The 27,006-nt window shown below is 42.3% G+C and overlaps 2 protein-coding genes across 14 annotated transcripts in view; one reads left to right on the top strand and one right to left on the bottom strand.

Moving 5' to 3' along the window:
- Positions 1–3,646: 3,646 nt before the first annotated feature.
- Positions 3,647–26,180, bottom strand: NTAQ1 (N-terminal glutamine amidase 1). 8 transcript variants are annotated; one of them, XM_065586104.1, is made up of 6 exons: positions 26,052–26,180; positions 20,965–21,064; positions 20,460–20,510; positions 16,264–16,412; positions 15,768–15,892; positions 3,647–3,943 (listed from the first exon to the last, which is right to left on the bottom strand). In XM_065586104.1, the coding sequence occupies exons 2-6, from the start codon at positions 20,965–20,967 to the stop codon at positions 3,837–3,839; spliced, it is 435 nt and encodes a 144-aa protein (XP_065442176.1). In that variant the 5' UTR covers positions 20,968–21,064; positions 26,052–26,180; the 3' UTR covers positions 3,647–3,836. The 8 variants fall into 8 exon arrangements, with proteins under 8 accessions (XP_065442176.1, XP_042716949.1, XP_005288829.1 ...); XM_042861015.2 differs by lacking the exon at positions 26,052–26,180 and adding an exon at positions 22,575–22,777; XM_005288772.3 differs by lacking the exon at positions 26,052–26,180 and adding an exon at positions 22,593–22,726.
- Positions 22,694–27,006, top strand: part of ATAD2 (ATPase family AAA domain containing 2) — a 101,041-nt gene continuing 96,728 nt past the window's right edge. For 2 of the 6 annotated variants that reach the window (XM_065586091.1, XM_005288771.4), the window contains exon 1: positions 25,342–25,843. In XM_065586091.1, coding sequence (XP_065442163.1) covers positions 25,613–25,843 — 231 coding nt within the window. In that variant the 5' untranslated portion in view covers positions 25,342–25,612. Of the gene's footprint in view, positions 22,827–25,205; positions 25,321–25,341; positions 25,844–27,006 lie in introns of those variants that run through there. The other 4 variants (XM_008165172.4, XM_008165171.4, XM_065586089.1 and 1 more) reach the window with 3 other exon arrangements.

Raw genomic sequence — 27,006 nt, 5'->3', positions numbered from 1 at the left:
TCAGAGCAAAGCAGCGCTTTAAAACATGCATCAGGTTTGGGCTAAATTGGTAATGGGTAAAATGGGAAGGCCAAAAAGGTCAAAATTATCAAACTTGGTCCCTGATCCTGGAATCTGATCCATACAGGTGGACCTCTGTGCCCATGGAACTGTGTGCAGATCAGATTGCAGGGCAGGGCTCTCAGTGCTGAGTTAGCCACCTAAATCCATATTTTGGCATCAAAGTAAAGGGCCTGATTTTCAAAGGTGCTGAGCACTGGTTTTAATAGGAGCTGTGAGTGTTCAACACCTCTGAAAATCGGAGGTGCCAAACTATGGAGTTTGAAAATGTTGGCCTTACAGTCTTTGATCTCTAGCAAGAACTCCTATTGACATTAATGGAGTTGTGCAGGCAGACAAAGGCAGTACATATCCGTTAGTGATGAAGAATGATCTTGCAAGATGCAGCTCACATCAGTACTGGTGCCAGAATTAAAAAACTTTAGTTGTTACTGGAACAAATAGAAAAAAAGAACTCTCTCTAGTTAAAGTGTCTGAACATGCATGTTTATTGAATGGCACCTGCTCCCCCTGCTGGCCAGCTGAAAAACTATATTTTACAAAATCAGAATGTTTATAAACTTGCAGAAAAGTAATGATAGGGCAAATGTACTCCAGGAAACCAGCTTTCTCCTTTTGGGCCCTGAACAGCTACAGTAAAAGCAATTATATAAGTATTCACTAAACACCTTATGTTACCAATGATTGAGAGGAAGCAAAGGAGAGAAGGCAGGAAAGACGTTAGTTTTAATCCAAGCCAACGGGACTTGTGACAGGATAATCAGCCCTTAAGGGTTGTAGGGTCTAGCCCATCGCATCGCATGGCCCTGTAAGGGTTTTGTTAGGCCTAATAGATATAGCTATATAAGGGCCTACCGGGGATATGGATCGACAGGAAGTGGTCCTGGGAATGAATGGTGCACAGGAGGCAAAGCTGTCACTGTATCTTTAAGGGCCTGGGGCAAGGAGCCTGGCAGGGAGACTGGGGCAAGGCTCCCCTCTCTCCAGCCAACTGGAGAGAACTGGGAGAAGGGGACCACCATAAAGGCTGCCTCCTCCCTTGTACCAGGTCAGACACCAGGAGACATCAGTAGGGAAAGGCTGGCCTGCTGAGCACCCTGAAGCCTCAGGGCTCATGAAGGAAAAGGGGCAGCTGAGGGAGAAGCTGGCAAAGGCCCTACAGTTGCTTAACCCACAGCTCAGCTCCAGAGAGGTGAGTGAGCTCAGGGTTCCTGCTTAAAAAGGACCAGATAATCTGAGTGGCAGAACCCAGCTCCAGAGTGCAGGGGAGAACACTGTTTAAGGACTAAGGGACTAACTAATACAGTTCAGCTCCAGAGAGGAGATCTGAGGACTCCTGCGTAAAGAGGGACTGAAAAGGAGTAGCCCAGGGAAAGAACTGGGAAGGGATCCAGGAACAGAGACTGTTCACAGGCACAGGAAAGAAGCATCTCCTGCAGGAAAGAGCCAGAGAGTGCTAGTGGGACTGAGCCTGAGATGATGAATGTGACCTCTGTGCTATCACAGGATTACGTGTGGTATTAGATGCTATATAAGGATACCAGAATCTGTTCCATAACTGATAAAAGTATTGGAAAAATTCAAATGTACTAACATAACTTAGTCTAATTAAGACTAAGCAGGATTGTGAGGCACTCACAAGGACCTTACAAAGTCAGGCAATTAAGCTTGTTAGGGAAGAGATCTTCTGTTTGTACAGTGCCTATGCAATGGGTCCTGGTCCATGACTGAGGCTCCTAAGTGCTACAAAATAATAGTAGGGCCACACAATGGAAGGTGGATTTCATTATAGAACAGGAAAGGCAATGAACACCGAAGAGTGAATAAAATCTTAAACTGTATTGAGAGAGCAATACAGAAAATGAGTCATGTAAATTGACAGTATACCTTCCCCTAGAATTGTGTGTTCAATTTTGGTCACTTCTCAACAAGCTCATAGCAGAAATAAGAGAGATCTCTTCGCCTGCTCCCCCACAAAGGAGTAAAAATTATAAGAGGGATTAGGCAATGTGGAAACTTCTATACAAGAAGAGGTTTAAAAGCTTTAGGCTGCTTAGAGCGCAATTCTACCACTTACTCATGTTGAGTAGACCCTTCTCTGTGAGTAATTTCACTGACTTCAGTGGTACTATTTATGGAGTAAGGTCACAGAATCTGGCCCTTGAATTTTCCTTTAGTACATCTATTAGTCCACACTGGAAAGCCTCTTGCATCTTAGGTGCTCAGACACCACAGTGATGACCACTATATAAACAAATACTGAGGTCCTTCAGACTATTCTTCCCTTTCCTCACTTAGAATAACAGGTGCAGTTCTCCATTTTTACTTTAGAGACAGATATTTGTGTAGATATTTCCCAGTAATCTGTGGTTTTCAATCTAGCCGGTTACAGGGGCTTGCTCAAATATGGACATGCAGAGGAGTAAGATGCCTGACTGTGGTCACCTACATTTTAGCTCCACATGTGGTAGGAGCAGCAGGTCTCAGACAACCTTTACTCCACTGAAAACAAGCTGGTAGGGAGAGGGTGGAGAGGAGCAGGGAGTGAATGGAGTGTTGACTTTGTCCCTCTGTTGGTGTGTGTGGTGTAGTCAAAGGACTGGCATAAATTACTGCCCCGAGGAAACATGGGGTTGAGCAGGGATGAAACTGAGGGCTTGTCTACACTACCATGCAGGGTCGATCTAAGATATGCAACTTCAGCTACGTGAATAGCGTAGCTGAAGTTGACGTACTTAGATCTACTTACTGCGGTGTCTTCATTGAGGTAAGTCGACAGCTGACGCTCTCCCGTCGACTCTGCTTGTGCTCCTCGTTCTGGTGGAATACTGGAGTCGAGGGGAGAGTGCTCAATGGTCGATTTATCGCGTCTCTATATTAGACGCAATAAATCGACCCTGCTGGATCGATTGCTGCCCACTGAGCGGGCGGGTAGTGTAGACAAGCCCTGAGAGATGCATGCAGTTCCTTCCCTGGCCTCACAGACCAGCACTGTATTTAGAACATTGAACTCTAGCCCTAAATGTTGACATTCTAACAGCATACGTTCTGGAAATGTTGATGAAATGCTGCCAGGCTTCAAATAAATATTACCCTGATCTGAGTACATTCAATGCTGAGTGAAAATGTTCCTTGCCCTTTATCTCGACAGAGTGACGTTTTTTATAAGAGCTACAGGAATAGGCAGATTATTTATTCTATAACGGTTAACAGGGATCATCTCTAATATCCATCATGCTCTATATGGAACTAAACATCTGTTCCGGACTGATTAGAGAGGAAAATCGTTGTGGTATATTTCCAAGTTGATTTTTTTAACTTTGTATATTCTGAAGAAAATATTGAATGTACTCCTATCTAAGGCCTTGATCCTGCAGTTGGATCCATGCAGGCAGATCCTTACATTGCTCAGACTCTCATTGAAGTCAATGGGCTTCACACAGGCAAAAGCTTCTACCTATCAGGATGTAGCTGCAGGACTGGGGTCCAGTAATCTCAGCTGACAGATTGAAGTTTAAGTGTAGTAGGGTCAATACAGATGCTGTAGAATTAGTCCGATCCATTATATAATTTTTAACTCTTGTTATATAGTCAAAATAAAATATTTTATTCAGTTCATTGCATTTTTGATCAATTCTTGTATTTGACAAAACAATAAATTTCATAGAAATAAACCAATTTATAAACAGAATGACAAGAGCAACCACAACAAAACAAAAAAGGGAAGCTGATGTGTCCTTTGTTTATATCACTGTCCTTTCAAAGTGAACCTGAAATCAGCTCTGTCTGCCATACCGATCCACAAAGTCAGGTAGCAGAAATACTGAGCCCCATCCCACCTTGGGATTCATACTGATAAAATCATCCAGGTTCATCTTGGAATCTAGATAAGGAGCACAAATAGAGAATGTTAGAGTCCTAGATAAGGCATCTATTTAGCACAGGAATGCATGAACATTATTTGTCAATCAAATGCAGACAGAAACCTGTTTTGATGGTAGGGATTAATATACACATACATACCAGCAAAGAAAGAGCTTTTTCCCTCTCATGAAAAGCCATTGAATAGGGAAAACACTACTCAGAGGGAATTCTGCAAATTGTAAGATACCTTCAGAGTCTTCATTTCCTGTTTTCAGGATGTAGCATTTGTCTCTGATCCCTATCTGCTCATGTCAATAATTTCTTTCCTGACCAGCATTTTCACTGATTGAAAGAAAGAGTATGTAGGAAAACAATAGAGATTTGCAGCAGTCCCAGAAGGCACTTATATCATGCCACGGAGTTGTAGTGCAGGATAAAGGGTGACCAAAACTAGAGAATTAAAAAAAGGACTGTTATAGTAAAAACTACGGGTCCTACGGCATCTCTCTATTCAAGAAGAGCCTGATCCTGCAAGGTCCTGCAAGACCTTGCTCCTATTTAAGGGCCTGATCCAAAGCCTATTGGAGTCAACGGAAGCTTTTCCATTGACTTCAATGGGGCATTAGATCAGCAATAGGAGTTAGAAGGTGCTGATCACTTCCTATGAGATGCTGATCAGCCTTGAGATCATGCCACAACTAGGAAAACAATTAATGGACTTCATCAGGTCCCATGAACTCATTTGAAAGACTCCCACTGACTTTGAGTGCTTTGGTTCAAGCCCTAAATTCTGAAACCAGAGCCATGATAAGTTGGGGGGGGGGGACAGCTGGGAGATGCTTGTATAATCTCTACGTCTGATTTTAACATTGAGAGGGAGGAAAATCAAGTAAGAAAGAATACAGCAATGGAGAAAGGAGCAGTAGTGGGTATGAGAATGGACCTTAAGAGAAAAGATAGCGCCGATACCAATGAAGCTAACAGTCAAGTAGGCGATACTGGCAGTAGAATGACAGTACCTAATAGGGCGAGGACTGTGGGTGAAGCAAAGCAGCAAAAGCAAAGCAGCAAAAATTAAGATGTTTGTACACCAATGCAAGGAGCCTGGGTAACAAAATGGAGGAACTCGAACTACTGGTGCATGAAGTGAAACCAGATATTATAGGGATAACAGAAACATGGTGGAATAGTAGTCATGACTGGAGTAGAGGTATTGAAGGATATGTGCTGTTCAGGTCAGAAATAAAGGTGATGGTGTAGCATTGTATATTAATAATGAGGTAGACTTTAAGCAAATTAGAAGTGATGAAATGGATAAAACAGAGTCTATTTGGGCCAAAATCACTTTGGGGAAGAAAGCTACTAAAGGTTCCCCTGGGATAGTGCTTGGGGTATGCTACAGACCCCCAAGATCCAATTTAAATATGGATAGAGACCTCTTTAATGTTTTAATTAAATAAATACTACTGGGAATTGTGTGATTATGGGAAACTTTTACTTCCCAGATATAGATCGGAGGACAAGTGCTACTAATAATAGTAGGGCCCAGATTTTCCTGGATGTAATAGGTGACAGATTTCTTAACCAAATAGTCGCTGAACCAACAAGAGGTGATTCCATTTTAGATTTGGTATTGGTGAGTAGTCAGAACTTGGTTGTAGGGGACAAGCTTGGTTTGAGTGATCACGAGCCAATTCAGTTTACACTAAATGGAAGAATAAACAAACATAGATCTGCAGCTAGGGTCCTTGATTTCAAAAGGGCAAACTTTAAAAAATTAAGGGAATTAGTTAGGGAAGTGGACTGGACCGAAGAACTCAAGGATCTGAATGTGGAGTAGGCTTGGAATGACTTTAAGTCAAAGTTGCAGAAACTATCTGAAGCCTGCATCCCAAGCAAGGGGAAAAAAAGCATAGGGAAAGGTTGCAGTCCAACCTGGATGAGCAAGCATCTCCAAAGCAGAAAGCCTACAAGGAATGGAAGATGGGATGGATCAGCAAGGAACGCTACCTCTTGGAGGTCAGAAAGTGATAAAGGGATAAAGTGAGAACTGCCAAAAGCCAAGCAGAGTTGGACATTGCAAAGGGAATTAAAACCAATAGTAAAAGGTTCGATAGCCATATAAATAAAAAGAAAACAAGGAAAGAAGAAGTGAGACTGCTAAACACTGAGGATGGGTTGGAGATTAAAGATAATCTAGGCATGGCCCAACACCTAAACAAATACTTTGCCTTAGTTTTTAATAAGGCTAATGAAGAGCTTAGAGGTAGTGGCAAGGTGGCAAATGGGAACAAGGATACGGAGGTAGAAGTTACCACATCTGAGGTGGAAGTCAAACTCAAACATCTTAATGGGATTAAATTGGGGGCTCCAGATAATCTCCATCCAAGAATATTAAAGGAACTGGCACATGAAATTGCCAGTCCAATAGCAAGGATTTTTAATGAATCTGTAAACTTGGGGATCGTACCCTATGACTGGAGAATTGCAAATATAGTTCCTATTTTTAAGACAGAGGAAATAAAAGTGATCTGGGAAACTACACGCCTGTTAGTTTGACCTCAATTGTGTGCAAGGCCTTGGAACAAATTTTGAAAGAGAAAGTAGTTACGGACATAGAGGTGAACAGTAATTGGAATAAAATACAACATGGTTTTACAAAAGGTACACCGTGCCAGACTAACCTGATCTCCTTTTTTGAGAAGATAACTGATTTTTTTTACACAAAGGAAATGCAGTAGACCTAATCTACCTGGATTTCAGTAAGGCATTTGATACAGTTCCACATGGGAAATTATTAGTAAAATTTGAGAAGATTGGGGATTAATATGAGAATTGAAAGGTTGATAAGGAACTAGTTAAAAAGTTCTGGAACAGCCTTCCAATGGGAGCAGTGGGGGCAAAAAATCTAACTGGCTTCAAGACTGAGCTTGATAATTTTATGGAGTGGTAGTATGATGAGACTGCCTACAATGGCATGTAGCTGATCTGTGACAGCTAGCAGCAAATATCTCCTATGGCTGGTGATGGGACACTAGATGGGGAGGGCTCTGAGTTACTCCAGAGAATTCTTCCCCAGGAATCTGTCTGGTGGTCTTGCCCACAAGCTTAGGATCTAACTCATTGCCATATTTGGGTCAGGAAGGAATTTTCCCCAGGTCAGATTGGCAGAGACACTAGGGGGTTTTCGCCTTCCTCTGCAGACTGGGGCATGGGTCACTTGTGGATTTAAACTAGTGTAAATGGTGAATTCTCTATAACTTGACATCTTTAAATCATGATTTGAAAACTTCAATAACTCAGCCAGAGGTTAGGGGTCTATTACAGGAGTGGATGGGTGAGGTTCTGTGGTCTGCAGTGTGCAGGATAATCACAATGGTCCCTTCCGTCCTTAAAGTCTATGAGACACAAAAACCCCTTCCGTCACTGTCGGTAGTATCTACACTACGGTGCTACCTGCCGCTGTAGCCTAGTCATAGCCCTAGTGTATTTAGTGTAGTGCCCTACTGCTGTATTTGTGCTTTTTTTAAACATGGATTATTTAGATACGTCAGAGCCAAAGCCTACTGTTGTTTAACTGATAGATCTACAAGTACAGTATATAGGGTAAAATTCACTTCAGCTGCATAACGCCCAAGTAATTAGGCTTATACTGGTGTAGTGCACAAGGGATTTAGGGAGGACAGAAACCACTCAACGGCAAGGTAGGGCTGCAGCCCATCTATAATCCAACGCCTGCAGGTACTATTCAATCTCTAGGCTGGAATATCAGCTTCCGCCCCTCTGCACGCACTATGTACTGGGATTCGCAGTTTGTCTCCATCCAAGTACTAGCCAGGCCTGGAACTCTTTAATTTCCAAGATCAGATAAGATCAGGTGCATTCAGTCTGGTATGGATGTCTTACACATTATATAACAGCCCCTTGGATCCATCTAATCACAGTTCCCATAGCCCCTCCTCCAACTCCAGTTTTCACTCCAGCCTATTGTAGCTGACAGCAAAATAATTATTTAAAAAGTGTTCCTTACATGGTAAACAAGTCCAGAGGGACATTTTAGAAGTTGAGTTACAAACTTCGGGGGTGAGGAGGAAGAGGGTGATGGGGGACGGGAGAGAGAAAGTATTTTTAAACAAGGGAACACAGGTGCAGCTGTAAGCAACGTGAAAGGGTGCTACCATATAATCTTTTAGGGGAGTAAAAAGACTCTCCTTAACTTAGCTGACCAGAAAGGTCTTGGGCAGCCTATAAAAACAAACAATTTTAATTAAGGGATTTTTTTCTTTTAAAAAGCAGGACAGAACTTCCAAGTCAACAGTGATCAACACTATTTCATGGATTAGTCAATAAATGGCACTGAAGCTGAATGACAGCTGGTTTCCTTTGCATTGCAAGATATGCAATCAGACCTCTCAATTTTTTTTATTAATAAGGAAGCCCTGCATTCTGATATAATAATGGGAAAGAGGGAATTTTATCTATTTGTTTTAAATCTATATTGTGCCATAAGTTTACAGTGCCTTACAACTTTAAAAAACTGTTAGGCAAAAGATATTATCATAATCCAGATAAAGTCCTTCATCTGAGTGAGTAGACGGCAATGATTCATCTGAGGTTCTAAGGCCTAAAGTGGAACGGGAGAGCTAACACACAAGAACAGAGTGCAGATGTTATTGCTGACAACCCAGGTGGTTTTTCAGAAGGGACTGGAGTGAGAGCTAGTAGAAAGGCTCTTCCAAGCATAGGGGGTGGCATAGAACAAAGCAGGGGTGAGAAAAGACAAATTGTGTTTACTTTCTGGACCCAATCCTATTTAGGAGCAGGACCAGGCCCTAAAGATGGAAAATGTTGCCGAGACACTGATGGAATGAAATGGCTGTTTGATTTGCTTGTTTCTGCCTATCCACATAGCAACACTTCTTCTGACAGAACCATTTTAGTAGAGCCACGCACAATATATTTTATTACTGCGGCCATGCCTGTGCATTCTGGGACTCTTAAGGCATGTTGTCCATTATGCCTAACACACTTGCTATGAGCAGGGGCTTATGAATACTTTACAAATACTAGGCCATACACTGTCGGATGGAGTTAGTAACTAATACAGCTGCAGTGCTTTTGGTTTCTGTCCATAGTGAGTAGACGGCAATGATTCAGCTGAACGAGAACTAAAGAGCTTAGTCCAGATTTAACAATGCCATGCTAGAGCTATTCCAGGTATTTACAAGCATTGGATGCAAGGTGCTGTACATCCTTATACTAGTTACAAAGAAAAGACAGACTGTGATTTTCGAAGGAGCCTAGACGTGGGCTATCAAGGAGATGTTGGGTGCTTTTGTAACTCATGTGCTTCATAGGGATATCTCGTTAAGAGATCTATGGGGAGTGCGTAGGAGTGAGTCATTGTTGCCAGGCAGATGTACAATTAGCACTCAACACTCGGAAGTTTCTGGAATTGGGTGTGATAGTTTTGGATATGCTCAATAGGATTGATGTCGCTGGACTCAAGACTCCATGAAGGCAAGTAGTCAGGGCAGCTACTTTACAACAGGCCACATGCCCTGTGTGGGTTGAGAGAAGCTGAGCCCAGGAGCAGAAAGCAGGCTGTTTTACCCTAACGATGAAGCATTTAGGTTAGTGATATTTTTAACCCTCCAACAGGGAAGCCCTGGCAGGGTTAATTATAGAGAGGAGAAATTGGGAGGGAAAACTAATTTCCTTCATTTTAATTGTATGCTTGGAATGTTGCTTGATTTTAGCCAAATTGGTTTTTATTTAAATTCTCTCAACTACTATGATGGACCTATTTTTCTCTTATTTAAATGTGATCATGGGTAAAGAGTCATTTACATTTTGCTAGTCTCAGTTTTGTATTTTTCTTGTAATGGGTTTATTTTAAAATCTATATACCTACCTAAGTGATTTCAGCAGAGGAGGAGGAAGAATGTGCATGGATTCCATTTGAAGTTTTCTACAAGCAAGTGGAGGGAAGATGTTCATTTTGACTCAGCAGACCGTATAGACTTTGGTGATCAAAGTCTATAACTATAACTGAGACAGGTGAACTCAACCTAAGATTTTGGGAACTCTGAGTTTCTTCTCACTGTATTTCTGTGGGGACTGATCTGTTTAGATCTGTTTTCTTTATTTAGGTATAACTGTGAAGCTAATGGATGTGGATTATAAAGTAACCATGTTATGTTGTAGAAATTGTTATTATTAATAATTATGATTCTTTAGAATAAGATTTTATAAATTTGATACTTAAGTTCACTCCTTTTGTTCTTTTGGACTTGATTGTAGAGGTGACCCTGTGCAATCCTTGTTGAAAATCCTCAATGACTGAATTCTGGGTCTCCATGTGCTTTTCTATGGCAGTTGTTTTTAGGCATTAGGCGAAGGGCAGTGAAGTAAATTCTAGTCCAGCCAAAGGTTACACTTTTAAAGTGAGAAGTCTGATTAGTGCAGCATGTAGACTACGGGTAGCCAAGTACTGAGATTCAAGAAAAGGGAGGCTCTGGAGACATGATCAGAGCAGCGGGAGAAGAGAATCTGCAGTTAGATAACAATAATAGTGTGGAATTATTAAATGGCACATTAAATTTGCCTCTGCTGTGTTCAGGTTTACTTCAGCAGGCCTTGTTCCAGGAAGTTTCCAGTTTTTTACCACTGAACCTTTCAGTCACCTTTAACTTCTAACTGTGTAGTTTTAATAATAAGCTCTACAGCATGTAAAGAAAGCATGTAAAGAAAGTTCTAATGTTATGTCCTTGGTTGCTTTCATCCTGTTTTTCTCCTTTGCTCACACAAAGCTCATATAACCATTTCTTTCCTTAGATAAAAATAACAGCAGGTTAGACAGCGTGTATGTGCTGCTCTTTTGCTCACTGAGGCTTTCTTTGTTGGGTTCACTATGATTCTACTATCACCACTGGGAGAAGACAAATGCGGAAGCTGCAGATATCTACATAGCTTCAGTCTAGCAGCTTGCACGTCTAACATATGTGTCAGACACAATGCCCTCCAGCTTTTGTTTCTCAGCTGTCTTATCCACTCTTTTCGAAAACAAAATGCATCATTTACGACCACCCAGGGACTCTAACTAAGAAACCTGCTGCACCAATCTTGTGGTGTGCTACCCAACACCTGGGAAGACTTCAAATTTGAACCAGGGTTTGCAATGTAATATTCAACTGTTCGTAACAGCTCTAAGTAGTAAGGCCATCTGTTCTAGGAAATTTTGAAATGCTTTTTGGAAGATATATTTTATGTTGTCCTGCAGTTAGAATTGTGATCATATCAGAGCTCACAAGCTAAGTAGGATCAGGCCTGATCAAGACATGTATGATAGACTCCAAAGGATAACCCAAATGCAGTATTGCCAACCCCAAGTTTTTAAAAATCATGTTATGGAATATTGGTGTAGAGGGCTTCTACGTCCATAGTGGCCAGGATGGTGTTTTCTGGAAGATCACCGATGGATTGTAGTTTCCTCAGGAAGTCAGTGGTGTCTCGAAGATAGCTGGGAGTGCTGGTAGCGTAGGGTCTGAGGAGAGAGTCTACATAACCAGACAAGCCTGATGTTAGGGTGCCAATGCCTGAGATGATGGGGCGTCCAGGATATCCAGGTTTATGGATCTTGGGTAGCAAATAGAATACCCCTGGTCGGGGTTCTAGGCATGTGTCTGTACAGATTTGTTCCTGTGCTTTGTCAGGGAGTTTTTTTAGCAGATGGTGTAGTTTCTTTAGGTAATCCTCAGTGGGATCAGAGGATAATGGCCTGTAGAATGTGGTGTTAGAGAGCTGTCTAGCAGCCTCTTGGTCATATTCCAATTTATTCATGATGACGACAGCACCTCCTTTGTCAGCCTTTTTGATTATGATGTCAGGGTTGTTTCTGAGGCTGTAGATGGCGTTGTGTTCAGCATTGCTGAGGTTATGTGGCAAGTGATGTTGCCACATAATACCCACCTGCTGAAGTGAAAAAACAGATTGACAGAGCCAGACGAGTACCCAGAAGTCACCTCCTACAAGACAGGCCCAACAAAGAAAATAACAGAACACCACTAGCTGTCACCTTCAGCCCCCAACTAAAACCTCTCCAGCGCATCATCAGAGATCTACAACCTATCCTGAAAGATGATCCTTTACTCTCACAGATCTTGGGAGACAGACCTGTCCTCGCTTACAGACAACCCCTCAACCTAAAGCAAATACTCACCAGCAACCACACATCACTGAACAAAACCACTAACCCAGGAACCTATCCTTGTAACAAACCCCGATGCCAACTCTGTCCACATATCTATTCAAGTGACATCATCATAGGACCTAATCACATCAGCCATACCATCAGGGGCTCGTTCACCTGCACATCTACCAATGTGATATATGCCATCATGTGCCAGCAATGCCCCTCTGCCATGTACATTGGCCAAACCGGACAGTCTCTACGCAAAAGAATTAATGGACACAAATCTGACATCAGGAATCAAAATACTCAAAAACCAGTGGGAGAACACTTTAACCTGTCTGGTCATTCAGTGACAGACCTGCGGGTGGCTATATTACAACAGAAAAACTTCAAAAACAGACTCCAACGAGAGACTGCTGAGCTGGAATTGATATGCAAACTAGACACAATCAACTCCGGTTTGAATAAGGACTGGGAATGGCTGAGCCATTACAAACATTGAATCTATCTCCCCTTGTAAGTATTCTCACACTTCTTATCAAACTGTCTGTACTGGGCTATCTTGATTATCACTTCAAAAGTTTTTTTTCTCTTAATTAATTGGCCTCTCAGAGTTGGTAAGACAACTCCCACCTGTTTATGCTCTCTGTATGTGTGTATATATATCTCCTCAATATATGTTCCATTCTATATGCATCTGATGAAGTGGGCTGTAGCCTATGAAAGCTTATGCTCAAATAAATTTGTTAGTCTCTAAGGTGCCACAAGTACTCCTGTTCTTTTTTCATTAGGTAAAAGCACTGTGCTATTATTCAGAGGAGATGGAAAACAACTCCTGACCACTTGGAATCATTAAAAATCCCATGCCATTTTCCATAAAAGTGGTGGTGGTAGTCCCAGTGTCCTGGCCTAGTCAAACTGGATAACTGCATTTACTGTATCTACATTTCCACTGTCATTTCCATTTGACATTCTTTGTCACTTCCTGTTCTGAAGTGCTATGAGCCATTAAGCAGTTAAAGTGGAAACATTTCAGTAACAGAAAAAACAAATTCCTGTCTTTTTCAAGTTTTATAAAAGCTTTTGAATCCTTCAAAATGAAAGGAGCTATAATTTAATTAATATTGAAAAATACTAATATTTTGTAGGAGCAGAGCAGCAAAACTATGTTGATCTTCATCTTTAATAAAGTGTAAACAATTCCTAGATATCATGGTGATAAGTGCTTTAGAAATACTGATACATTTCTAAATGTATCAATCTTTTTAATATATTTTAAAAGATATAAGGTGCTCACTTTAGTAACATCCCAAGGGAAAAATATAGAGCATGCAGCAAACTGTACTAATATAAAAAGGTCTTTTCTGTGACTTTGTAATTATCTTTTCACTAGCGGCAAGCAAATCAACTACTCTAAATTATGAAAAAGAATACACTAATACAAAAGTAGAAAAGCAGGTATGGTGCCTTATAAATACACTGATATAAAACAATAAGCAGGAACCACTTTGCCGACCACTGAAATGCAGTAAATGCTAGAGTGAAATGTGTTAGCAATTTAATGAAGAAAGTGAAATACCATATCTAACTGAATGAAGCTGCATGGAGAATGTAGTTACCTGAACTGGAATTTGGTCAGGACACTGGGACGAACACCCATAAGCTATTTACTGATCACAGGAGGTCAAACCCCTCAGTTTTCTATCCCATTTGGGGGGGAAAAGACCCCTCCAGTAGAACAGTTCCCCTGTTACACAGTGCTGAAATATGAGTTCATTACTGACTGAGGGAAGAGTGCCACCTACTGACTGACTAGGCCCTGGAGGTTTTTCGCCTTCCTCCGTAGCATGGGGCGGGGGTCGCTAGCTGGAGGAGTCTCTGCGACTTGAAGTCTTTAAATCACAGGATTTGGGGTCTTCAACAGTTGAGTTAAGGGAAAGGGGGTGGGTCAGCTTTTGTGGCCTGCATCATGCGGGAGGTCAGACTAGATGATCATAATGGTCCCTTCTGACCTTAAAGTCTGTGAGTCTATGAGTCTATGAGCAAAGGAGTTCAGTTTCTTGTCTCACTTCTGTCGTCTAAGTACAAACCTTGAGCAACAGTGAACTCTAACAAATTATGTGTAGAACTTTAGTGATTTACAGGGGTCACACCGAGCTTTAGGGTTGAATCATTGGTGACCGTGGCCTCAGTTCAGCAAGGTAGTTAGACATGTCCCTAACTTTAAGCACGAGTAGTTCCATTGAAGTCACGCTTAAGAACCTTAGGTAGCTGTTGAGGTACAAATACATATGTATATGAATATCTCAAGTGAATGAAGGAATAAGGCTGGAGGAGAAGAAACAACCTGGCTGAATAAGGAAAGGAAAGAAGAAAGTATCAGTATAGCACATACTTAAGAGAGGAAGGAAATGGAAACAAAACAAAAAAGGAAAAATATCAAGTGTTTACTAGACCAGGGTCAGAATGTTCAGGACCAAACTACTTAAGCATGTGCTTAACTTTAAACAGATGAGTAATCCCACTGACTGCAACAGGACTACTCATGTGCTTAATGTTAAGCATGTGCTTAAGTGCTTCGCTGGAGTGGGGCCAGAGTGCTCAGCAGCCTGTGGGATCAAGCCTGATGGGACACGATTCAATAAAGCATCCCTCCTCAAGATAAGTACATGCTTAAATGCCAAGCCCCACTGAAGACAGTGGGACTTAAGCATGTGCTTAAGTGCCATCCTAAATAGGGATGAACATCTGCACATGTTTAAGTGCTTTCCTGAATTGGGACCTGAATGATCTTTTAAAAACAAAAACAAAAAACCACCCACCGTCCTTTTTGAGCCCCAGGGCCAAATTAAAGCGTAGGCACTATAGGCTGATTCACAAAGCTCCAGCTCTTGGAATCCAATGATGAGGTCAGAACCTTGGCTCTCTTTTTAAATTATGTTTCTACTACTCATGTATGTAAGAAAAAGCTTGAAAATGTGACTCGAGTGTAACTGATGCCCATCTGGTTGGCAGACAAACCTAAAACATTAGTTCTGAGAGGTGTGAACTGTCCCATTCTTCTTAACTCTGATGCCTGTGCCACCCCAAGGAGAGGCAGGGCCATAGCATGGGGCCAATATGTGGGATGTGCCTACAGTCCTGGGTTATCTTAACTCAGCCCTGTGGATGACATGGACATATACTTTCTTCTTGTGAAGACTGACTTGCATATGAGAGGCACAATCTGAACACAAGTCTGAGACCCAGGAACTCCGAAATTCCAATCCCAAGTCTATCAGAGAATCACTATGTGATTGTGAACAAGTCACTTTATCCTCTCTGCATCAGTTCCTAATGATGGGACATTAATGCTTACTTGCCCACCTCACACAAGGTGTTGTGAGGATTAGCTAGTTAATGTTTGATAAATGCCAGAAACAGTGTTGAACATTATATAATCCCATAGGTACATGCAAGATGCGAGTTCATATTTTTTTCTGATGAAATAATAAAGCACTTTGTCTTGAAAGGAAAGGTGGCAGTGCTTTCACAGTATATTATGGAAGCATAAATATCACTTATGCAATTCTTTGGCTTTATTTTGTTTCATTTCCTCGACTCAAAAGGAACAGGATTTTTTTTGTTTTGGGTGTGGAATGCTATTTACCTGCAGTTTCAATGCAAGGGTAGAAAGGAGGAGGCTTCTGCCAGTGTCCACTGGCATCTTTCATGTGGGATCGGTCAGAAGCAAATGTCTTCAGATACAAATCTGCTCGAATCAGTCTGATTTTTCTAAACAAACACATAATTCAAGAACGTACTAAGTGATGGAGTCATGTAATACTGTATTAGACATTACTAACCCAGAGCCTGTTCCTGCCCTTTAAATCAAATTCATATAGTTTAGTGGTATATTAATAGTGTCAAGTAGCTGAATGACTAACAGGAAGCAATGCAAGGAAATAGAAAGTTTTATTGACGGATGAATGATTGTACCTTTAAGGTCAGGATCATTAGAAGAGCAGTGTGGTGTGTTTAATTTCCTGCACAGTAACAGATTATACGTAGGTGACTATGCATACAAAGAAAAATATCAACTGCATCAATTGTTGGGGCTTGCTTTTGTAAAATATTCTGTACCATATTTGTTTTAATTTTCTCACCTTCTAAATCGTGGAAGAAGAATATCATCTGATTTAAAGGCCTCCTCAATGTAAGTGTCAAATGGACATGGAAATGGCAACACTGTGTCAAGATCATAAATGAAGTTCTGGTCTCCACTTGAAACATGAAGTAAAATAACATGGTAATCCTAGGAGTAAAGATCATTGACAGTTAACTAGACAGTTGTAAATGGTCATAGAGAAACCTCAGAGTTATTAGGAAAAGGGGACAGAAATCACCCCCAAAGCATAACCCATAAGTGATGGCGCAGAGATGAGCTGCAACTGTGATCTCCCCCCAAGCCTGTCCAGTGGATACTCTTTTCCAAGTGGAATTCCACAGCTTATCCCACTTTAGCCTGGATCACCAGGGTGAAATGCCATCTACTCTCACCATCCTGCCACAGGTACAGGGCAAACAGTGCTTTATACCCTCTTGTCACCTGAGTTGCACTCATGAGAGGCTGCAAGTTTCACTACCTTCACCTCTCTTTGGCCCACAATTCTACCACTCTAAGACTGGATCCCAGGATAGCAGCCTGCCTGTTTTCAGCTGTAACAACACGACAGAGCCAACTGCAACTGGAACCAGCAAGACACTCCTCCTTGGGTACCTGTGACCCAGGGCTGATTAAAGTGACTCCAAACAGGTTGTGTCCATTCACCCAAAGGTACCCAGCACACAGGGAGAAAAAGTTAAACCTACAACAGTTCTGCACACCCAAAGTTTGCCTGCACGTGATCACCTCTCTCAAGCTTAGACAGCAGAGCTGTCTCAGGCACAGCCTGAAGAGCCCCTGCCTTAGTTCCAGAGCCCTGTTGAATACACCACCAAAATAAGTTTTGTCTCCCCAAGCAGCTGCTGCCTGCTTCCCCACCCCCCTTTCCTCTAGGCTAGGGGTTGTAATTGCTTAGGCCCAGATACGTTGATTTCAGTGGGAATTAGGAACCTAAATACCTTTGAGGATCTGGACCTTAGTGTTCTTTTGATCTTGGTCTCTGGCCTTGAAAAAGCAGGACTGTCACCTTTCTGGTCACAGGCAGGTAAGGAATTTTCAATAAATAGTTCACCCATTCCTTCTGTTAAGGTCCCTTGGTATTCTCCCTAGAGATACCTTATCTTTGTCAGTTTCATTTCCTGTTTGTTGCCGCCTAACGCCTCCCTCCCCAGTTTGATTTAACTCTAGGCAGTCAGACAGAATCTCAACCAGGGAAACCATACAAAATAATACAGATATCTCCTTAATTTCCACACCCTAATACAATATAATATTTGAATTGGATAACATGTCTTTTGTGTTCATCTCAATCCCAACCAAAGGCTGGCACAGATAAAAGACGACAACTTGCCTCTTTATGAAGTGATTAGCAGGTAATTTTAATGCTGTGTTTGATGACTCATTTTGTACAATTAATCACAATGAACTGTAACCTAGTAAAGTGAATACAAAATCCACTTATGAAAAGAGTTTAAGGAGCTTTCTTATGACATTTTCAGTGCTAAACAAGCCTAGCTATTTGGAGCAAGAAATTGAAAAAATCTTAGGCAAATTATTTTGCAATACTAATACACGTATTGGAAATGGAGTTGTGTGAAACAACAAAATTTAAAAGAGATGGAATAGTGACAATGAGAACAGAGAAACTAGCTATAGTCTTATGCAAGTTTGCATTTCTAGTTGCATTGTCTACCAAAAAACTTGAATTCAATACATTTTGGTGGGAAACACTTAAAATCTGTAATGGCCTTCTCTGTCCCTCTTCTGCCTTCCTTCTCATACCACTTAGATCTCATTCAAAACTAATATTTGTAAAGTTGGTTTGTTTTTAAACTATGTTATTTTTGAGTCACACTTGGGGGCAGGGTGGAGAAGGGGTCTTGCAATGATATAATTAAAATGGCTCAAACAGGTTTTTTTCTGATTTTCCCAAACAATTCACTCCCAGTCTGAGATGGCATATGCCAGTTTAAAAAAATAAATAAAGTTATAGGTACCTGAATAGGGCATTTATACTGAAAGTGCATCTTAACTGTCACTTACTAGAATATAAGATTGCTGCACCAAAATTGGACTAGTGCTCCAGTACTGGACAATTCAGAGAAAAGTTCAGTGATAATTATGTCCAAAAAGGAAATTTTCCCCTAATACCATCCCACAGGGCATATCCCTGACACATGAAGCTGTATAACGCTCATGTTTTTCTATCCCATGTACTATATATGTTGATATTTTCATTATCCATGTAAATATCTACACTTTTTTTGGATCCAACTAGGCTCTTGGCCTCAATGCTATCTTGTGGCAATAAGTTCCACGGGTTTATTATGTGTTGTGTTAGAAGTTTTAAGTTTGTTGACTTTTGATTTCATAGGCTGTTCCATTGTTCTTTTACTATATAAGTGGTCTACTCTTAAAACGCTACATTGGCGCAGCTGCACTGCTGGAGTGCTTAAGTGAAGACACTCCTATGCCAATGGGAGAATCCCGTCGGCATAGTTAATCCACCTCAGTGAGAGGCAGTAGCTATGTCAACGGGAGAAGCTCACCTGCTGACATAGTGCTATTTACACCAGAGGTTAGGTCGATATAACTATGTCACTCAGGTGTGATTTTTCACACCCCTGACTAATGTCATTATATCAATATAAGTCTGTAGTGTAGACCTGGCCTTAGAAAAGCACACATGGGATGTTTTTAAGAACCTGAGAATGACCATACTGGATCAAACCAATGGTCCATTTAACCCAGTATCCTGGCTTCTGACAGTGGTTGCTGCCAGATACTTCAAATGGAGTGAACAGAACAGGACAATTCATAGAGTGATCCATCCCCAGTCATCCAGTCCCAGCTTCTGGCAGTCAGAGGGTTAGGGACACGCAGAGCATGGGGTTGCATCCCTGACCATCTTGACTAATAGCATTGATGGACCCATCCTCAATGAATTTATCTTATTCTTTTTTTATCCCAGTTATAGTTTTAGCCTTCACAACATGCTCTGGTAATGAGTTCCACATGTCGCCTGTGTATTATGTGAAGTACTTCCTTATGTTTGTTTTAAACCTGACTATTAATTTCATCGTGACCCCTGTTCATATGTTATGTGAAGGGGTAAATAATACTATCTTATTCACTTTCTCTACACAGTTCCTGATTTTTTTTTTTAACCTCTATCATATCCCCCTTTAGTTATTTCTTATCTAAGCCAAACAGTCCCAGTATTTTTACTCTCTCCTCATATGGAAGCTGTTTCATATCCCTAATCATTTTTGTTGCCCTTCTCTGTACTTCTTCCAATTCTAATATATCTTTTTTTCAGATGGGGCAGCCAGAACCGCACCCAGAATTCAAAGTGTGAGTGTATCATGGATTTATATAGTGGCACTGTGATACGTCTTATTATCTATCTTATGTTTAATGGTTCCTATCATTCTATTAGCTTTTTTACACTGCTGCTGCATATTGAGCTGATGTTTTGAGAGAACTATCCACAATGATTCCAATATCTCTTTCCTGAATGGTAATAGCGAATTTAGACCCCATCGTTTTGTATGTATAGTTGGGATTCATTTTTCCAATGGCATTACTTTGCATTTATCAATGCTGAATTTCATCTGCCATTTTCTTGCCCAATCACCCAGTTTTGTGAGATCCTTTTGTAACTCTTGACAGTCAGCTTTGGACTTAACTATCTTAAGTAATTTTGTATCGTCTGCAAACTTTGCCACTTCACTGTTTACCCTTTTTTAATTTATGAATCTGTTGAACAGCACTGGTCCCAGTACAGATCCTTGGGGAAACCCTGACATTTACCTCTCTACTTGAAAACTGACTGTTTATTCCTATCTTTTATTTCCTATCTTTTAACCAGTTACTATTTATTTTATTTAGTGTTTGACTATTTGCCAAGCCAAGCAATAGCGTTCTTAGTGGCCAAGTTACTGATACATGAGAGGACATTCCCTCTTATCTAATTACTCCTTACTTTGCTTAAGAGCCTTTGGTGAAAGAGCTTGTCAAAAAGACTTTCTGAAAGGTACACTATATCCACTGGATCACCCTTGTCCATATGTTTGCTGACACCTTCAAAGAATTCTAATAGGTTGGTGTGGCCTAATTCCCCTTATTGCTTAATGTGCTAGAGGTGGTAGGGAAATGAGCATGCTATAAGGATCTATATAGAATAGAATGTCTTACCCAAACTACAGGTTCATCTCCACATCCTGACTGCTGCTTCCAGAGCGGTATCTGCAAATTACAAGTTAGAAGCTAATTTTAAGTAAACTAAACAAACATCTAGGATTTCAGTCTAATACAAGATAGGTTGGTCTTCACTGAATGATAAAATTAGTCAGCTAGCGTTATATCTGCGATGCAATAATTAAGCTTTTATCAGATTGTCTTTTGGTCTTTTTGAGCTCTTAGTTGGGGACGTTGTTTTGGACCACACAGACCATTCAGTCTCCTCAGCTGACTGATAGCAGCAAAGGGATCCCTGCCATCCTCAGGTAGATGATACTTCTCCAAATGTCAACTCCAAAGTCCAGACTGCCATATACAACTAAAAGACCTGCCTTTTAGGATCTTTTCCACTATCTGTCTGACCATGGGGCCCAGGTTAGCAACAAGGCTCAGGCCACCTATATGCCTGGACAGTGAATCTGTTTTGATCTTTGTTCCATATCACAACTCATCAACTTACCATCCTTCTCTCATTGGATATGAAAACAGCATAAAATTCTTCTAAAGGGTATTGATCATAGCTTCTGATGTATTCACAAAGTTTCCAAACATTTTCCTCACTGTAAAATACAAGTTTTTTACAGTTCTTGTTTTATTTCTGATTTATACAATAAAAACAGGATAGATGTTGTGATTATTCCACTTTTGGATTCATTTTTCTGTTGAAGACTTTTTCCCCAACTCCCCTTCACAAATCTATTTTTAATCTCTAAAATTTAGGTCCTAGCTCTTATAAAAATGTTTCCACAAATAATTCATAGACTTTTAGGCTCAATTACTGTTTAACAGACAGGAGGAAGCATAATTTGGTTTACTCTGTCATGAAATGCTTTGTAATACCAAATGACTGGTGTATCTAGTGTTTTGTCTTTTCCTCATTGTTTATGGCAAAGAAGTTTTGAGTCAAGTATCAACAAATTATATTATGCAACAGAGGGTCCTGTGGTACCTTTAAGACTAACGGAAGTATTGTAGGTCCTGAGACCTGTCGCGTCCCCCCCCCCCCCACACACACATGCTCTGTGGAGATAGGGTACAGGAACAGAGGGGCAGGAACAGGGGAAGGGGGACACCTTGATATCAGCACCCCTCTTCCCCCTCTCCCCTGCCCTGCACAGCCAGCAGGAGGCTCCCAGGAACAGCTCCAAGGCAGAGGGAAGGAGCAGCACATGGCAGTGGGGGGGGGAGGGGAGGGACACCTGAACTGCCCTGCACTTGATAGCCTGCTGGATGGCTGTTGCACAGGGAACTTAGGGGAGCTGATGGGGGGCTGCCAGTCCACCCTAGTTCCAAGCCCCCACCAGCTAGCTCCAATGGGCTGCTCTTCCTGCAAGCAGTGGACAAAGCAGGCAGCTGCCAAACAACGTTATAAGGGAGCATTACACAACTTTAAAAGAGCATGTTCTCTAATAGATCAGCGATGTAACAATGTTAACCAGGATGATGTTAAGTGAGGTGTTACTGTAAAAATCTTACCTGTAAAGATAAATGTTATCAAGTGTATGTAATAGCTTTAAAAATATTTGTAATTTTTAAATAGACTTCCATCTGATGCTAGTGAAAAATATTAACAATCCCTGTATATAAAATCATTATTGCCTAATATTACTATTGTAATAGTTCTGTACAATTCCAAATAAACTATGCCACTGATAACAATAACTGGGCATGACACACAATAAATACTAATGGAACCACAAATTATTTTTTAACTGATAAACTATCCAGGAGGCTGTACAATGATCCTGTATATTGTTATTCCCCAGTATATCATCTTCCAATAATCCTGATTAGGACTCTCTGTAAACTATAGTACTCTCTAACCAATGCACCCTTTTATCCTATAATACCAAATGTTACTGTAAGAAGAATACTCTCTCTCCTGACTCTTACGACCTAACTTCTTCCACTTTACCTCCTGCAAGAATACGTGCAGAATTTCTAACGAGAAATGGAAACATGGGAGATTGCAATAGGGAACCCTGACCCTCGGTGCATCCTCTCTTGGTGCACTTATTACTTGACCAGTGAAGAAGAAAGCAGATGTACCCAGCACGCCGCATTTCTTACATGTCTGTTGCTCCTTACCAGTAGCAGCTGGTGTACACACAGGCGTGCCGAGCAGGGGCAGCTGGCTGATAACTAGCAGCTGCTGCTGCTACCCCTGGCTGTTCCATAGGTGACCCACATCCAGGTGTATGGGAGGACTGGCTAGGGGAAGGTTTAACCGGCTCATATACCAGAAGGCAGCACTGGCGCTTCCCCCAGCTATATAAAGCAGCAGTTTGCTCAGGAAGTGTTTGTGGGTTGTGCAGGAAATTGGTGAGTTACAAGCAATTTCTTCCCCTAGGAAAGCCGGCTGTTATTGCATGACTACTAGGAACTCAGGCAGGCGGGAGGCAATTTAACTTGAACGCAAAGCGAGATAATTTCTATTGCTGTTAAGCTCCAGCATGCTGCATCAAAGGCAGGAGAGAGGGGAGCAGGTTGAGCCAGAAGAGTGGGGAAACTTAAGCTCAGTCAGACGTTAGGAAGAGAGGGCTTGAGTGGGGAGCGAGATGAGACCAGGAGAGATCCTGAGCTTACAATGGAGGTGAGGGAGAGACCAGGACAGAGGCTGAGCCTTATCAAGAGGGTAGGGTGGGCTGGCACTGATCAAGAAGGGCAGAGGAATGGAATCTGGAGCTGTTAGTGCAGGAGAGATTGGCCTTGAGCCACAGGGAAGAAGATAGAATGAGGAGTACTTGTGGCATTTTAGAAACTAACAAATTTATTTGAGCATAAGCTTTTGTGGGCTAAGATGTTGAGGATGAAAAGGAAGCCTGTTCACAGGGTGCATGGAAAACATCCCCAGAGAAGTGTTTTACATCTTAATTGTACATGGCCAAATAGAGATTTAAAGTTAAATACAATACCTTTATTTCTGGTTGTCTTTTTTGTTAAATCAGCGGGAAGAGATTCTTGAGCTAGTTTTAAGCCCTGAAAACTGGCAGCTTTGCCAGGTTAAGCAAGCTTTTAATGGCTGCACAAGGGCCTTTCATCTTGTGGGCCATAAAATACACAAAACAGTTTATTTTTATAAAGTGCACCATACAGTCATGAGGTTTAATAATGTAAAAGACTATTTTATTATTTTAAAAAGCTGTATTCATTGTTGTGCACTTCTCTAGTATCTATTATGTCTTGCCCCATAGTTTGGTGATGGGTAGGGCTACCTATTGGAAGGACTGTGTGGAAAGTTTGGTTTTTTATTTGCTTGTATTTTTTCCCTAACATCACAAAAAAATACTTAATTTATTTCCAGGCCATGACACTTCAGCAAAATGCTGTTGTCACATCAAAACTACAGTAGGCTCTCAAATTTTTGTGGATGAGAACATATCAGCATTTGCAGTGTTTAGATATGAGCTTTGTAGCTGACAGTGTACTTTTAACTGAAATATGCTAAACTTTTTGAGAGAATTAAATTTTAATATTTAAAACTTAAGTTCAATTTATTGTTCAGGAGGATGGAAGAAAACAGAGGAAGCAGGGGACGGACTTTAATGAAAAACTAACCTGTTTTGCTTAAACAGTCTATTTTGGAATGAAAATGTAGTTGCACTCTTTTTGTAATGGAATATGCTGGCTACTAGTGTTATGTCCCCATCTTAGCTGGGCCCACGAGACCCAAAGGCCAATGTTTTCTAAAATAAGAATTTACAGATAAGCTACTAAGTAAATACAGTAACTCCTTGAAAAATGCTACTTTAAGCGAATCCAATTTCCCTGTAAGAATTAATGTAAAGGAGGGGAGGGTTAGTTTCCAGGGAATTTTTTTTTTTGCCAGACAAAAGACATTATATACACCGTATAAGTTTTAAACAAACAATGTAATAGTGTACACAACAATGGTGATTGTGAAGCTTGGTTGAGGTTGTGGCGTCAGAGGGTGGGATGCTTCCCAGGGAATGCCTTGCAGCTAAATGATGAACTAACACTGGGCTGAGCCCTCAGGGGTTAACAGGTTGTTAATGTAACCTCACACTGTACAAAGAAGCATAAATGGAGGGAGGAGACAATAGATGCATGGCAGTGGCTGCAAACATTACCTGGGGAAACTTGATAATGAACCTCTGAGAGGTGGGCATGCCCCTTTAAGTACATAGACCCCACTCAAAGTACACTCATCAGAGGGGTAGCCGTGTTAGTCTGAATCTGTAAAAAGCAACAGAGGGTCCTGTGGCACCTTTGAGACTAACAGAAGTATTGGGAGCATAAGCTTTCGTGGGTAAAAAGTGAGGTTCTTACCCACGAAAGCTTATGCTCCCAATACTTCTGTTAGTCTCAAAGGTGCCACAGGACCCTCTGTTGCTTTTCAAAGTACACTGTCTTTTTAAGTATATGAGCAAGTTGAGACAGCAGCTGCTGCGAGAAAGCTCCCTCTGTCCTGTGCCCAGTCCAGCTGCAGCGTGTGTGCGTGTCCTTGCGTGCCTGTGTGTGGCAGAGTGTGTGTGCATCCCTGACCCTGAATGCCCCGCATCTGGGCATTGAGGGGGGTAATGACAGAGTGACAAGGACCCGTTGAATTAGAGCCCTGGCCTTTACAGCAGGCTCCTACAAGACCTGCACCTGCCTGGCGGGGATCTGGCTCCTCGAGGAACAGCTGTGCGAGATCTCGGGCAGTGTCTCTTTAAGGGACTGGCATTTGAATCCCCTTTCCGCGGGAAGCGATGGAGCAGGCGGGCTGAGCGCGTTTCTCTTAGCCAATCAGAGCCGGGCAAAACACTTCCCCCAACTTTGCACGCGCCAAAAATTCCAAAAGGACTCAGTACCGGTACGTGTCTCTCCGCACCCTGTCCGGGACTAGCCGACAAGGGGAAAGAGAGTCCCAAGGGCGGAGGGAGCGGAACGGTCTCCTCGGGGGGGGGGGGCGCAGGATGAGTGAGTGTAACAGGAACAGCAGGTACCACACGACCTGCTGTCTCTCAGTAGTCGCACTACGGCTCTAATAGGGGTGGAGGCGGAGAGATACGACGGAAAGGCGGTGAAGCGACGGCCCGCGGTTTGTGGCGCCAGAATTCGGAGAGAAGCCGCCGCCCCCCTCCTCAGCCGGAACAGGTCCGGCCATGGTGATGCTACGGAGCAACACGGGCAGCGGGCGCGGCCGTCCCGTCCCGTCCGCCGCGGCTGGAGGCGGCCAGGGGTCCCTTTACGACCTGATGGACTCGAGCTCCGAGTTCCTATCCCTGAACTCCCCGGCGCCCCGGAGCCGCAGGATGGGCACCCGCTCGGCCGCAGCCGCCTCCGGCAGCAAGTGCAGCAGAGGAGCCGGGAGAGCGCCGGAGGCCCCGGGCAGCGTGAGTAGCGGGGCAGCCTTGCTGCGGACGGCTATGCTGATGCGGTCTCCCAGGCCCGCCTGAAGAGGGCGGGTGGGGGTTGGGGGGGCCGAGCTCTCCTGGCGCCGGCGAGCGGGAAATGGGGGGTGGGGTGGTGTCCTAAACTCCGCCCAGAAAACCGGGCCCATCCCCATGGTGTGGCGGGGACTAGAGGCTGCGGGCACTCTACCTCGGGAGCCTGTGGTGCGATACTTCCGGCTTGGCTCCCCTTTGCTGGGGTCGGCTCTGCTCTGGCGTTAGGTAACCGGATTGTCCGGGGAGCTGTGTTCGCTCCCCACGTGCTGGCTCCGGAGCCTCCTGCTCACCTACCGTTTGAGGGTCAGAGCTTTAGGCCTTGTCTTTAGGGTTTTAACTGGTTTGTGTGTGTGTGTGTGTGTGTGACATCATGGGCTCCACACTGGAGATAAAGCACTTCAGTCTCACTCTGATGTAAACTTGGTGAGGTCATCACTGTCCTCCTGCTGTGGTTGGCCCTGCTTCGTTTATCTCCTGGTCTCCACTGTTTGTGGGTTTGTTTCAGTTTTTTTTAAATTGAAGGATAGTTCATGAGTTAGTCACCCCAGATGAAAACTCATCTTTTAGCAGTGAAGACAAGGCCACTGCAGTGAGATGTTACTGTGGTGGGTTGTGCAGACTAACATGTAATCAGCAATGAAAGTTTTAAATTTTGTTGTTAACTGTCATCATTCGCCTTCAGATTTAACGTTTTGCATAAATCAGTGAGGGCAAATCATAGCTTTACATAATGACTGAAGCTGCTGGAGCACAAAGTTGTAGCATCCTAAAAAGTACCAGCTTGCTGAACCCATCTGAATTTAATCCATCTCCATATGGGAGAGAGGGGAAAGATTCCCTCTGCTAAGAAAAGACCTGAGCCTCTTTTCTAAAAGAAAACTTCTGGAAATTAGGGAGGGTAAATCTTGTCAGTTCCAACTGAGACAAATGCACAGGCATATCCTGCCTCCTCTGAACACAAACTATATAAAATATACCCATATGCCCTGCACTAGTATTCTTCCCAACCCCCCGTCCTCCCCTTTATGTCTCACATCCCAGAGCTGGCCATGCTCATCCTGGTTTACCTATTAAAAACAATTAGAGTATACATAGAGTACAGTAACTCC

This window comes from Chrysemys picta, chromosome 2 (assembly GCF_011386835.1).
Source record: "Chrysemys picta bellii isolate R12L10 chromosome 2, ASM1138683v2, whole genome shotgun sequence".
Lineage (NCBI taxonomy): Eukaryota > Metazoa > Chordata > Testudines > Emydidae > Chrysemys > Chrysemys picta.
This window is presented reverse-complemented; position numbering and strand designations above follow the sequence as displayed.